The sequence below is a fragment of the Diceros bicornis genome, chromosome 8, assembly GCF_020826845.1.
Source record: "Diceros bicornis minor isolate mBicDic1 chromosome 8, mDicBic1.mat.cur, whole genome shotgun sequence".
Taxonomy (NCBI): Eukaryota; Metazoa; Chordata; class Mammalia; order Perissodactyla; family Rhinocerotidae; genus Diceros; species Diceros bicornis.
The window spans coordinates 78,465,700-78,479,786 of NC_080747.1; the positions used below are offsets into that span (position 1 = coordinate 78,465,700).

A 14,087-nucleotide genomic window follows, 5' to 3' on the forward strand; every position below is an offset into this window, starting at 1 on the left:
ATCCCGGGTGCGCACCGACTCACCGCTTCTCCAGCCATGCTGAGGCCGCGTCCCACATACAGCAACTAGAAGGATGTGCAACTATGACATACAACTATCTACTGGGGCTTTGGGGAAAAAAAGGAGGAGGATTGGCAGTGGATGTTAGCTCAGAGCCCGTCTGCCTCAGCAAAAAGAGGAGGATTAGCACGGATGTTAGCTCAGGGCTGATCTTCCTCTCACACACACACAAAAAGCTATTACTGAATGTGTAGTTTCCAGAGTGTCCTGTACTCACTCCGAAGGAATCGTTCTACTATTTGAAAGTTGTGAGATTAAAATCTACAAAATAATAATATATATGAAAATGGCTAAGGGTTATGCAGTTTAACATCGGACACCTTACCTACAATATTGCCCAGCCTCGGAAGCCCTCACATTGCTCACGTGGGGATGCAGAGTTTTCTGTGTAACTGAGGAGCGTATTCACGCTGTCTGTGAAAAGGCTGTGAGCTGGGAGCACCTTGGTGTTACACGTTTGGTATCACCTTGTGCCCAGTTATCAATTCTGAATCCAATTTTCTCTCCCTTAGACATAGTATTCTCATTTGCATATATAAAACATTTCTTTCTAAGGAGATGCTTCTTACATTTCCAAAAATAAATAGTAGACAACTAAAAGTAAGGACATTTAAAACAGATAAAGCCCAATGAAAAATATAAATGCTAAAAATGACAACTCTTCACAAACTCTTTTATACAGATTTTTGTGTATTTCTATTTCTATTACTAAAAACCAACTTGAGATATGTCAAGTATGAATGAGTTGATGACGTACTAGGCTCATCATGACATGTAATTTTTGATATGGGGAATTTAAGTGAAAAAAATGTGAGACTAAGAAAACTATATTTGAAGTGAAAATTTCCCCATGTCTATTTGTCATAAAGGTCCTGTTGACTGTACAGGTATTCATTCATTCCCTTTGTCAAACCGCTTGTAGTGAGTTTTTATATCAAACTCAGGGTAGACTGTGTTATGCACCACTAGGTGGCACCATGCACAAGTGATAGATATTTTTCCCCATCCAAATGAAGCACGCCCGTGTTTCCTCACACGCTCCATAGAAGCCCTAGGAGTGAAGGGCAAGACATGGCACATAGAATGGGATGACTGCAGCACCCTGTGAAATGAACTCTCGAGTCTGGACCTTCTGAGTTTGAGAGCAATCTAACAGCTATTACTTTACCACAAAGGAGAAGGAAATCAGAATTTGTAGTGAAAATTATTTGACATAAATGGTGTGTTGTATGTATGGCAGTTGCCGTACACTTGCTAGGGGACGTGACAGGGTTCTACGACAGATGAGTACCTTGCTTACTTATAAGGAATCAACCACGCTTCCCTTTTTTGGTCCTGGGATGTTGAACCAAAAAACAAGCATCTGAAGTGAACCCCAAAGCCCCCCAATAATGGCTTCAATAATACAGTTCCTGCTTTGTTCAATATTTCTGTGTCGATAACTTTTTGATGACTTTTTTTAGTAATAAAAGTTTTGGAATTGATTTATCTGGATAGCTACATATTTGCTCCTCTCTACTTTTCACTAGGCGTGGACGTTTCTTTGAGCATTCTTCAGATTTCTAATTCTTGATTTCCATAGATGACAGCCCCCCAAAACAATAATGATGAGCAATCTTGAGAAGTTATTTCAAGATGCAGCACTGGATAAGAGTTCTCTTCCCTCCTCCTCCTTTTTGAAAAACAGCTATTAAAATTATTTTAATGTAGAATACAATTTTACTATCTTTTGGTCAAATATGCATCAGTACAAACATTATCCACTGAACTTGTTAAGGCAATCTCTCCCTTTCACAGTAAGGGTAACATATTTTTACATATGGTAGAGGGGGTGACCAGAGAGAGACAGATTATAGAATATATGACTAAAACAGATGATAAGAAATAAAAGGCTCCATACCAAGGTATCAATAGTTCCTCAAAGATGAGGATGGAGGAGCCTGGGAATATCAAGAAGTCAGTCACCAAAATAGTCAGGAGAGGAAATATATGTGGAAAGAAGAGAGAAAATGTCTAAAATTATTTCTAATTCAAATCCAGTCAGCAACCTGGATACCTCCAGCCCAAAAGTAAACCACAGCCACGTTTTGGAGGTTCTGATTCATACACATACACATGGGTGCTTATTTTTCGATCTTGGTTTGGCCACTGGGCTGTTGACTCGCTAGTCCCCACCTGCGGAATGAACCGAGTCCCTGTTAAAACCAAGAGCCTGTGATGGTCCTAAGGAAATATCATAGTTTACACAAAGTAGTCTGTTGACTATTTTTCAGTTAAAATTTTTTTTAATTTAAAAAATTGTGACCACGACAATACTAGAACATAATTTGTAACTAGTCAGAAAGGCAAGTGGTCCCAAGAGAGGAAAGAAAAAGATAATAAAGGGATGCCATCTCTCGGTGAACAGCAGAATGTGGTGACACAAAGACATGACTTGAAAGCATAACAAATACGTTACAGGTTAGAACAGTTATCTTCCAGGTGGGAACTATTTGAAAGGCATAATGTAGCCTGGGCAAAAGACTTGCTGCCTCTTTAAATGGTCCAGGTCAGAGTCCACTGTGGTCTTCAGACTGATGAATGAGACTGGAGGCCTCATAGGGGAAGCCCAGCATTTTAGAACCTTGAAATGATCTAATCCCACCCCTTCACTTTACATGTGCGGAAACCGAGGTCTGGTGAGGTTAGGCGACTTTCCCAAGGTAGCACAGCTAGGCCATGAGAAACCCAGATGAAGACTGGTTTCCTGACCTCCTCCAAGCACACTGCCTGTAAGGTCAACAGAGGAGTCAGTGTGGGGTCACGTGACCCCAATGTTAAGTGAATTTAGTAGAGAACACTTCTCATGACAAGACTCAGAGGAGAAAGACCCTGCCTGAGCAAGCAGGAAGAAGAGACTGACAAAGCCAGTAAGCATTTACTGCCTTTCTGGGGCAGAATGATGGGAGAAAGACAAAAGGTCAAGGAAGCAGTGCCTGTTGAATTCAACTGGTGACCACACCCACCGTGTTCTGTGAGAAGGTGAGCAGGTCTCGTCAATACCTAAGGACTACCGGTACTGCTAACCAAAACAGGAGTTAAAAGAAAATCCTTTTACTAGAATACTTGTACATACTCATCGATAATAATAATGATAATAATGATACCTTTTTTAAAAAAGCCACTTCAAATTGCATATTACGAACACAGATGTTGTGAAGAAATGCTTGTTTGTGTGGCTGGACATGGATCACGTCTTCCCTGCAATGCTGCAGCTCCATTCCCAGAGGGCGCCAGGTGGGCCGCCAGGAATAAGGAGTCTGAGTTATTTCTCCTTCACACTTAGATTCTCCACTTCCCTGATACAAAGAGTAACACTGGTTCTACAAGTTCTGGAAACAGAACACCGATGGGAGGATTATCTGAGACACTTGATGCACACAATTTGCAGCAAAAGTCTATGATTTCTCTGTAAATTACTAATCTGAAATAGACACAACAAACTGTCCACAGCTTCAACTTCAAACGATTTAAACAAAAATAGAACGAGCTGTGGACAGTGTCTGTGTCCCTGTCCAATTTGATGTAAACAACTTTTGTAGAAACTGGGTTTGTTAAGAAAGTTTATCCACATATCTGGATAGCAATAAAAAGCGTTTCCTAGGAAACTGTAAGATCCTGTACCACACAGCATACAGCCCAACTAAGAGGAAAATTAGGTGGATTTCTAAATTCAAGGTACAAATTTACACAATTGTTCTTCACTCCCATGACGCTGTCCGAGTGAAGTGGGCGTGTGTATCGGTAGTTGTATCTATTGTTCTTCTCTCTCCCGAGGCTGAGTTGCCTGTGAAGTGCATTGGTCTGGTCTGCATTTCGTTCTCAGCTGTGAACCCCTGGATGGACACAGATTCCCTGTGCATTCTCGTCCTTCATTTTCAATCCCAGCATGGGTCAATACTGCCCTTCTGCTGCTAAAGACACTACCGTTTCATGTCTTCCCATTTCTTCCAAGACAGCTGCCAGCATGCTCAGGTTTCCATCTGGGAAGTTCTGTGCTTCCCAAAGATCCAGGATTACACCAGTTGGGCTCGATTTGGTGGCAAAGTAATTCAAGTACCTATAATCGGGAATGGGAAAATGTGCTGAATGGCGTGATTTATGGATCTATTTTCTCTTCAGTTTTTACTGAACCTTTCTGTGTCTCCATTTGTCTTTGTAAGTATCCTAGTCTCACTTGAGAAACTGTGGTTTACAGTGAGCCGTCCTAAACAACTAGCCCATATTTAATTAGATCAGCCCCAGACAGGAGACGTGATGTTTAACTTTGTTAACCTCAACTCTGAGTAAGATAATTTAAGAGACAAGATGTGCATGGGTCATGTCCTAAACAGGAACTCAGGAGACTTATGTTTTCTTTCCAGCCCAGCTCTGATTATCTCTGACAGGTCACGCCCTGTGTTTTGCTTGGTAGTGATGGCAACACTCTACTAAGAGGCTCCTGAGGTCTCTCTATAACTGAATATCAGTGCTGTGTGTAGCACATTAGTTACCCATTAAACATTAGGTCCTGCTCAACAGGAGATGAGAAACAATGATTACTTTAGTGAATGGATATGTTAGGTTAGGGGGATAGCAGCTTTGCAAAGTGGATCACAAAACTTGATACTTACAAATGTCAGATAAGCCCAGAATGTCTCTCAACAGTGTGTTTACAAGCCCATGGTGCAAGATACAAAGAAGAAGCTTAATACATGTTTGCAGAATGAAAAATAAATTGATGCATGGAAGGAAGAAAATGAATGCTGTCCCAAGTCGAACAGTTATCAGTCCTGGAACCCTATGTTTTCCAGAAACTAGTCCTGAAGCCTGGCATACCCACCTGTCAAGGTTTAGCTTATGGGCCAGCATCCTCCAGTCATGACCTCTCGTCTGTGGGGCATCCAGGCTGCTACAAAGCTTCTGCCGGATGGGGGGAGGGATGCTGAAAGCACTGGGCCCCGTCATGGTGGTGATAGTGCTCGCTGGATCCAGCAGAGGCAAGTCGATGCCAGTAGGTTCCTGTAGTTCAGGCACAGGAACAACACAGCATTATTTCTGAAGACAAAAGCAATCCCTGTGGAACCAATGAATGTAATGCCTTGCTTTGAGCGATAAGAAGAGAATGAGTGCTATTACTCTGCTTAGTAAGAATGGCTTCTTCATGGCTGAAAGGTGTGATTCGCTCGAGGTAACCTGGCTGAGAGGAAGAGCTACATTTTAAGCTGACTTTGCATAGCCTGGGATTTATGGGGCTTCCGTCAGGATTGGGCTCCGTGGAAAGCTCTGGTGTGATTCAATAACAGCTTTTCTGATGGGATGCTCCGGGATGAGAGAGGAGAGAGGGTACATCAATACTCCCAAAGGTTTGGATTTCAGGAAGGGGGAAATGTTCAAAAGGGCAGTTCTTTGAGAATGAACAGATCTGAGATTAGAAGGCTGAAAGTTCAGAGCTTCTGGAAACTGTCTGACCCTGAGGGGAATGCCCTGGGCAAAGGCCGAGGGATGTGCTCTAACCTCTGCAGAAGATGGCTCGGTTCTGTTTTTGTTGAATGAAATGGAACACAACTCTCCTCTAAATGATATCAAATTAAGACTAATTTTTTCAAGAAAATGGTGAACACAGTATATTGCCTTAGGGCAAGTTGCTAACAGCATCCGCCAATGGTTCTACACCCTCATTTTTTTAAAATCTAATTTTAGTAGAGAAAAACATAAATTGGCTCTGAAAATAGTTTCAGCTCATAAAACAGCACAAATGTAAAATCTGAATTTCATCTGCAGGAGAAACTCAAATCATTTTCCGATCACTTCTACTAGTTAGAAAAGCAAAAGCAAATGTTGCCTGGAAACTATTAAAGCAATAAAGAAAATCTACTTAATCTACTTTAAATGTTCTCTCTCTCTTTTTTTAAAGCGGGTAACTCCTTGGTGTACACAATTAGTTGCTGGAGGATAAACTGGCCACACACAGCTTTGGCCATCATGAAGTCTCTGGTGTCTTACAGAGCGCTCAGCTCAGGGGGTCAGTGCCACCACTGCCCAGAGCCCCCCAAAGCTTGCTGCTCCTGCACTGAGGGGTCCCTGCAGTCTGTGAGCCACTGTTGACTGACAGCGTGTTCCGTATTCCCAGATCAGCAGCCAGCGCTCACTGCTAGGCTCGTGTAAGGGGCCTGCACAGGGCACACTGCACAGGGGCCATCTGGGGCTTGGAGGGCACAGTAGAGCAAAAGAACTGTTTGCCATAATACACACAGTGGTGTTGGCTGCAATCACAGTATTTGGCCTCAAAACCCAAAGCTTGGCAAACTGAGACTCCAAGGATTCCATTCGCTCCTTTGTGTTAACTCCAGCACATACCAGGATTTAAAAGACTGGTATGAAACCCAGAAGCAACCAACGTGAGTTGGTGGCCCTGAATGAGGCCACAGCCCGCAATCTCTCCCCGCATCCGGCACAGAGCTCTTTTCACCGGACCGTGAGCAGAGAGGGCTCCTGACCTCAAGGACATCGGGCTTATACAAAGGGGACCAGAAGAGTGATCTGAGGGCACGTGTCACTGTTTATCAACGGATACATGTCGGGGAGGTCTGAACCCAAGTGCCCAACACTTATATTAGGATCAAACGGGTAGGTACGGATTGAGGAGGTGGAGGTGAAGAGAAATCACACGGCATTCCCACAACTGAGTACCATCGCCCACGTGGAGGTCCTGCTGGCTTCCGGTCTGGACAGTAACAACAGGGCCTAGAAGGAAACCCACCAAACCCCCAAATACAACCCCGCCCTGACCGTCCCTGGCTGGGGTGGGGGTTAAGTCTGCACAGGTAGGGGTCTGCTTTTTGTAGTGCTGACTGGTGTCCCCAGAGATTCCTTGTGCTGTTGGCCACAGTAAGTCCTTATGGCTTTCCTGTCATCTGTCCCTGTCTGCCAGACTAATCATCTAACATGCCTTGCTGATATTTCTCCTTTTCTCTCTCTCTCGTTAAGGAGCGTTAAATGCCCATCCTACCAGAGGAGGCCCAACACTTAGTCAGGTGGTGAGTCACTCGCGCCCCCGACCTTGTCGCCGGTGTGGCGCCCCAGAGGTGCTGCCTGGAAAGCGCAGAGCTGGGCCTGACATGGCGTAGGGGCCCCATACGCATGTGCTCCCGCCACTTGACAGTCCGACCCTGCGTCTCTCAGGTTGCCTTGACATGACTAAAACTCTGCTCAGACTGGACCACTCACTGTTCCTCGTGCGTTTTTTAATTAATTTTTTTTTTTGAGGAAGATTGGCCCTGAGCTAACATCAGTTGCCAATCTTCCTCTTTTTTTTTCTCTTTTTCTCCCCAAAGCCCCAGTACATAGTTGCATATCCTAGTTGTAGGCCCTTCTAGTTCTTCTGTGTGGGACGCCACCTCAGCATGGCTTGATGAGTGGTGAGTAGGTCTGCCCTCGGGATCTGAACCAGCAAACCCTGGGCCACCAATGCAGAGCACTCGAACTTAACTGCTATGCCACAGGACCAGCCCCTAGCACCTTTTTAAGGATAGTTCTTCTGCCCTTTTCCTTAATCTCTGTGGAACAAACCCCTCAAAGTCTGGACCAAAGGGCGTGTCCCTGAGTCTCCCCTGAACAAATCCACCCAGGGGTGTCACGGGACCCTGGAGGCCTCCGGCAGCACTTCTCACCACTCTTCTCCGTCCTCTTAGTCTGCCCTATGCATGTTGGTTGTACTGATGTGTTACTTCCATTGATTTCTCAAATTGCTTGGAAAGGAGAGTATTTTTGTCATCCTCAGAACCACTTTGATACTTAGCACAGTGACCTGCACATGGAAGCTACTCAATTCCTATTTGTCGAAATGAGAGAACATATTTCTCCTGATACAGAAAGAGGATGCAGCCAGTTCCTGGTAGAAGCCCACCCCACCGAGTAGTGTGCTGAGCTTCCTTCCAATTAAATGTGGAGACGGGTGTGGCTCTTCCCTCTGTTAAATGCTGAGGGGAAAGGCAGATGAAGGTGGGCATGTCTCTCAGGGAGGTCTGCTCGCAGGTTCCTGCTGTCATCCTTTCCTGGTGAATAAAGGAGCATCATCATTTCACATGAGCCTTCAAGTCCTGAGCCTCCAGCCCTGGCCACTGTGCCTATTTATTTCTGTGTGGATGAAACAAGCTCAGGAGGGCATAATTTCTTGTCTCTCTCATCAGAGGGCTGACAACGGCCTTGGAGGTAAAAGAAACATACACATAAACATTTACATTTAAAATTTCATCTAGTAATTTCAGTTGCTATTAGTTCTGCCTTTACTTCCAGGTAAAAGTAGAGTTTACTCTCACAGAATGCTTATGATGATCACTGTTTATGATATTGGTACCAGCTGTCTTTCACGTGACGATTCCCTTAGTCAAACATACGACTTTTCGACATTAAACAAACAGCTGCTCTGGGGGCTGCACACATTTTCAGCTCGCCACAGTGGAAACAACCTTCTACTCCCATGGTCTGACTCTGCCCAAAGTCACTTAGAAAAACTAGATTTCCCAACAGTCATTTTGAACAGGTTATAGAAAACGGAAGAGATGCACAGATGTAGCAGAGTGATGTTACTTTGTACGTTTTTAATATTACTCTTTGTGTACAAAAAAGTGCTGTGTGTCTGTAGTCAACAGGGGTTATCTATCAGGTATCTGACAGGTCTTTCTCCATCGCTAAAACCGACCAGAATGCCTGAAGAGACTGTAAGTCCCTCTCTCTCGTCTACACCCTTTTTTCTCTTGGTGGTGACGGGTAGCTGCCCCTTTAATACTGCCCCATCCCTCTAAAAAAAAAAAAGAAAGAAAAAACCTTCTATCATCTTGACATTCATTCATAGTAATACTTTTACTCTTCCAGACATTTTCATTCTTAAACTTCATCTCTGTGAGACTAAAAGCTTTTTCTCTAGTTAAGGCGTCTCTGGCCAAAGTGCCCAGAGAGGAACGTCACAGGGTCTGTGGGACTGGGTCAAGCACAGCCTGGCCTGCGGGGGGCGACAGGTCCTTCTCCTGACTGGAGAGGCCAGGGCGGCAGGGCGGCGTGTTACAAATGACTGCTGCTGAGCCCCTTGAGTGGTGGGCCCCGGGGGTGGGGGTAGGAGGGAGCACGTTCCTGGCAAGTCAGCTCATTCTTGGGAGACAGGACATTGGAACTGCAACCCCAGCCTACCCGCCGGCTTGCCATGTGACCCTAGGCGGGGCCTTGTGCAGAAGAAAGACACCACAAATGGAGACTTTCCTCTGGTTATGATTTGTCAGTCACACTGGACCCCTTCTCGGAGCTTTGGGTGAGGATCCGCATCTCAGGGTTTTGCAGAGGCAACTGTTCACCAGCGCAGGGCCGTGCTCCCCAACGTCAGTTCCCAGCTCCACACTTCCCCCGCTGGGGGCCGCATGCACTGAATGCCAATGCTCACCACAATGGTGGGACTCAGTGACCCAGAAATAAAAGCAGCAGAGTGCCCCTTAATCCTCAAAGTCATCTGACTCAGGTCATTTCTGCCCCTCCCTCTGTTAAATGTGTGTGTCTGTCACACACGGGCAAAGGCCTCTGACAAGACTGAAGGGTTGGCCTCTCTGAGCTGAGTGCCGCCAAGTTGCAAAAGCAATCATCTTTCCTCTCTGTGGGCACAAGAAAGAAAGTCCTCAAGTTGTGATCACACCATGCGAAAGTGCCTTTTCTCGGTGAGGGGGTGGCGGCCCTGGCAGGGGAGGGCCCTGAACAGCTCCCTTTCATTGGTGGCTGCAATGATCCACCTTTTCACCCCACAGCAAACGTGCACGCTGAACAGAGAGCGAGCATCAAAGCCGCAGGCCTCCCGCCCCCTCCAAAATTCCCTAGCCTTTGTTGTCCCTGGAGCTGGGTGGTTATTGAACTTTGTAGACCTGCTGGGCCTGGAAAGTGAAAACACCCTCCGGAGCCAGCAGGGGTGGTGCTGTGCGCCAGGGAGATAGGGCCTGCGCATCAGAAGGCCTGGCAGTTGCCATGGCACCCTGACACCGAGATCATTCCTTATGAATGTCACCGAGATCTGTGACTAAAGTTGTTTATGAGTCAAAAGTCGCATGAAACTACAGGAGGAGATGATGACCGTGCCTCGGCAGGCTGTGGGAAAGAAGGATGGAGCCTCGTAGAGGCTGCCATGCTCCCCCGCCTCTGTTTGCTAAGGAAGACAGTCTTTAAATACAACATGTGGAGCAAGACACGCTGAACATAGTGACATTTCATTCGTCACTGAGCAGGAGACAGCAAGGGGGACGTAGTCTTTTAAATCATACCCTGTCCCGCTGTAGTTTTAAAATACGATAATCCTGTGCTTTGTGGCTCAGCGAGCAGCATGGGGCATAGCTCCACGAGGCCCAGAAGCTGCTGCCTTCTGATCACTCTGAAGGCTTAGTCTTTTCCCTTTGTTCCTCCAGCATGAAGGGTTTCACTGTGCAAATACAGCCTTGGGGTCCCAGGTAACAGATAAGGTCACAAACACCTATGCTCCCTGTACAGAGAAGTTTTAAATAGTGGTGCTCATTGCTATTTCTGCAATGTGGACACATGAGATGCCCAACTGAAGGGAGTGGAATCACAGCAAAGAAAGGAAAAGTGATGGCCACCAGGGGAAAATACGTAGATTTTACTCCTATTTTTGAAACATTTCTCCCACTCTGGGGAAAGGGGTATCTCTTCTTCTTTTTAAATTTTATTTATTTTTTTATTATTTTTTATTAAGGTATAATTGACATACAACAGTATATTGATTTCGGTATACAACATAATGATTCAATATTTGTATATACTGCAAAATGGTCACTATAGTAAGTAGAGCTAACATCTGTCCTCATACATAGTTACAGAATTGTTTTTTCTTGTGATGAGGACTTTTAAGATTTACTCTCTCAGCAATTTTCAAATATGCAGTACAGTATTATTAACTATAGTCACCATGCTGTACATTACATCCCAGGACTTATTTATTTTATAATGGGAAGTTTCTACCGTGTGACTCCCTTCACCCATTTCGCCCACCTCCTACCCCCTGCCTCTGGCACCTCTTCTTATATTTGGAGAATGACGTACGAGAGAGAAAGGAGACCAAGAGATTTCTCCTTTCAACATGGAAAAAAAAAGGAGGGAAGAGAAAAGGTGGGGGCAGAGGCCCATCTCTCTTCCTCCATCCCACTCGGCAGCACACAATTTAGGCAAAGGGAGGCGAGTTCCCCGAGGAAAGAAGCAGAAAGGGAGGAGAGACAGATGGAGGATGCGGGGAAGGTGGTGCATCAAGGGATGCCTGGGAAAGGTACTCCATGTGCACAGTACTTAAACCTTAAACTTGAAATTCAGATCGCTTGTAAAAAGTTAGAACGTGAATTTTAAATTCATGTCATAAAAAATAAAAAACTTGTTTTAAAAAGAATTCCCTATTATATTCTGTTATGTATCTAGTTCCTTGTATTCATTAAAGATAGTATTCATTAACAAATAGGACCTAGAGAGAGCTTCTGAGGACTTCCCGAACAACCCGTGTTGAGAGACACCTTTAAACTCCACACTGTCCCCTCCCCAAGGTCATTCTCTCCTTTGGTTTCTAAGACACACGAGAGCGCCTTACCTCTGACACGGTGCAGTTTAGCTGGAAGATCTGCCCTTCTCCTTCCACCTGTCGCACACAGAGTTTGCAAACCAGCTCCACTGTGTTCAGGCTAAATCTTTCCAGAGTGAACGTGCAGTGGAGGTTTCTTTGAGACCCACTCCAGATATGGTAAAAAGGAATTTCCTAAAGGACATAAAAGTGTCAATCACAAATGAGGGACCAACACTAAAAGGAACCTCAGACACTGCACTGCCGAGTACTCTTCTCAGTATCACACGAGTTACCTCATTTCATCCTCACCACAGGCCTCTGCATGAGCACTTCCGGACCCCTTTTCAGATGGAAAAACTGAGGCCCAGAGATGTTAAACAACTCAGCCCAAGTCCCACAGCTAGTAAGTGGCAGAGTTGAGATTTGAACCCAGAGAGTCAGCCTCCAGAATCCATATACCTAACCAGTTTGCCACTTGTCTGTCATTTACCTAAAAAGCTGTTGTAAATGATTTTTTTTAAGTTTAAAAAATTCTCAAAATAAAACCTAGACACTCCAGTCATTGCTCATTAAAAGGAATCCCTGCGTGGTACTCTGGAGAAAAGCAAAGAAAGTCCACAGGATAACGCACAGATCCAGCTCCTTTCAGGCCTCTCCTCCCTCCACACGGGGCGGGTGGGGACGCTGAAGCCCCCTCGAGCTGGAAGCCGCAGACTGGGCTGCCTGCCACAGAAAAGCCCTTGGCCTGACAAGCACCAAGCTGCTAACACACATAAATTTTCTAAAGGTCTAGACCACCTTACAGAGTCTATCCTAGAATCTTTTCTCAATAAAGCAAAGATTGATATATAAAAATGGGAGAACGTGTGGTTAAGAGTAGAGAATTCAGCACCAATGAGAACACTTCCCCTCACTTACTGGGTGATGGGGGGGCAAGTTACTTGACCTTTCTATGCCTCTGTCCCCTCTGAAAGAGCACCCGAGTCCTAGGCCTGCCGGGGTTAACGGAGAGAAACCAGAGTGCATGAGCCTCTGGCAGATGACAAGAAGTCAGCCAGGCTTAGCCTGAATTTAGATTATCATTATTATAAAAGTACTATTTTCCATTACGATTGTACAAAGGAAACTGTTCACAAAAAGGGAAGATCTGTGGGCTTTTAAGGCAGGTGTAAAACAGGGAAAAGAAGAAAGCAAAGGAAGAGATGTAATAAGAAAGTCAAAAGGCCCCACCTCTCCCTCGAGGGCTGAGTAAGAGAAGAGTCGGCCTGCAACCCCAGCAAAGCTCAGGACAGTTAGGAAACTATTAGGTCTGTTTCTCACAGTTTATGTGTGAGTAACAGACAAACAACAGTAAGAATGGAGGTGCAAGATCTTCCCTTCACTCCTTCTAGCATGTTCATTGACTTATATCAGGAGATTGCAACCAGTTCAGCTGCAATGCTGGGGTGTGGGATTGGATTTGCATCCTACAGACAAGGACTCACAGCTTCTCTCAGTGTGTCTGCATCTCCTGACGCAGAAGCACCCACCACATGGTCTCCTGAGAGCGCAGGCTGACGGATGGAGGAGGCGGTGGGAAGCCCTGGAGAGGCCCACGCTGTCCCCACAGGTACATACAACGAATGCTGTTACTTAATGAAATCCTGACCAGGTTTTATTTCTACATGCTATTTCAGTTTCCAAACTGGGCTTCCTTTTAAGTTTTCAATGTAAAGGTACTCTCCTAGCAAGGCTGGAGCCTAATTTGCGTCACGTGGGATAATAACATTCTTCTGTTTTTCCTACAAAAGCATTTTGAGGCTGTTTTTATCAATTCAACATAAACATTTACTCTGAAAATGAAATGAGGGACTTGGAAGTCTTAGATGCTAAAAATAAAACAAATGATAGTACAATTAATTGAAGAAGAATTAAGAAAAAAGTATTCCTTCAAATACGTCTAGAGTATTTTTCAAAAACCTAAATTACCCCCAACTATCTTGGAGAAACAAGTACTGATGTAGGATTAATTTCAGAAGGGAATATTTATGTGCAAATAATTTTAGTGCCCTTTCTTGGAGCTGTCTCCAAGCCATCAGTTCAGCTTGGGAACCTTACCTGATATTTAGCCAGCAATTTGCTCTTCCAGAGGGAATGGGTGATATCGTGAATCGACAGGCGCAGGTTGTGGGTGCTGCCTTTAAAATGAAGAGCCTTGGGTTCTTCTAGGAGCTGGCCTCCCATCTGCCTCTCAAGCTGCAAAACTTCCTACAATGACATGCCCAAACCAAAAGCAGGTTACTGAATCCTATCACTTCCATCTGCTCTCTCATCAAATGAGGAGGTTTCCCCACTGTGCCTTCCCCACACCACACCTAACTTGTGCAACATGTGACTCCGTCTGCAGCCTGAGCCCCTCTAGCTGAAGCCTCTG

The 14,087-nt window shown here is 45.1% G+C and overlaps 1 protein-coding gene across 1 annotated transcript in view; it reads right to left on the bottom strand.

Annotated features, from left to right (window-relative positions):
- Nucleotides 1-354: 354 nt before the first annotated feature.
- Nucleotides 355-14,087, bottom strand: part of UNC5C (unc-5 netrin receptor C) — a 362,397-nt gene continuing 348,664 nt past the window's right edge. The window contains exons 14-17 of the mRNA XM_058547532.1: nt 13,772-13,921; nt 11,702-11,866; nt 4,922-5,100; nt 355-4,159 (exon numbers count right to left, since the gene is read on the bottom strand). Of these exons, the coding sequence (XP_058403515.1) occupies nt 3,994-4,159; nt 4,922-5,100; nt 11,702-11,866; nt 13,772-13,921 (660 nt within the window). The 3' untranslated portion in view covers nt 355-3,993. The remainder of the gene's footprint in view (nt 4,160-4,921; nt 5,101-11,701; nt 11,867-13,771; nt 13,922-14,087) is intronic.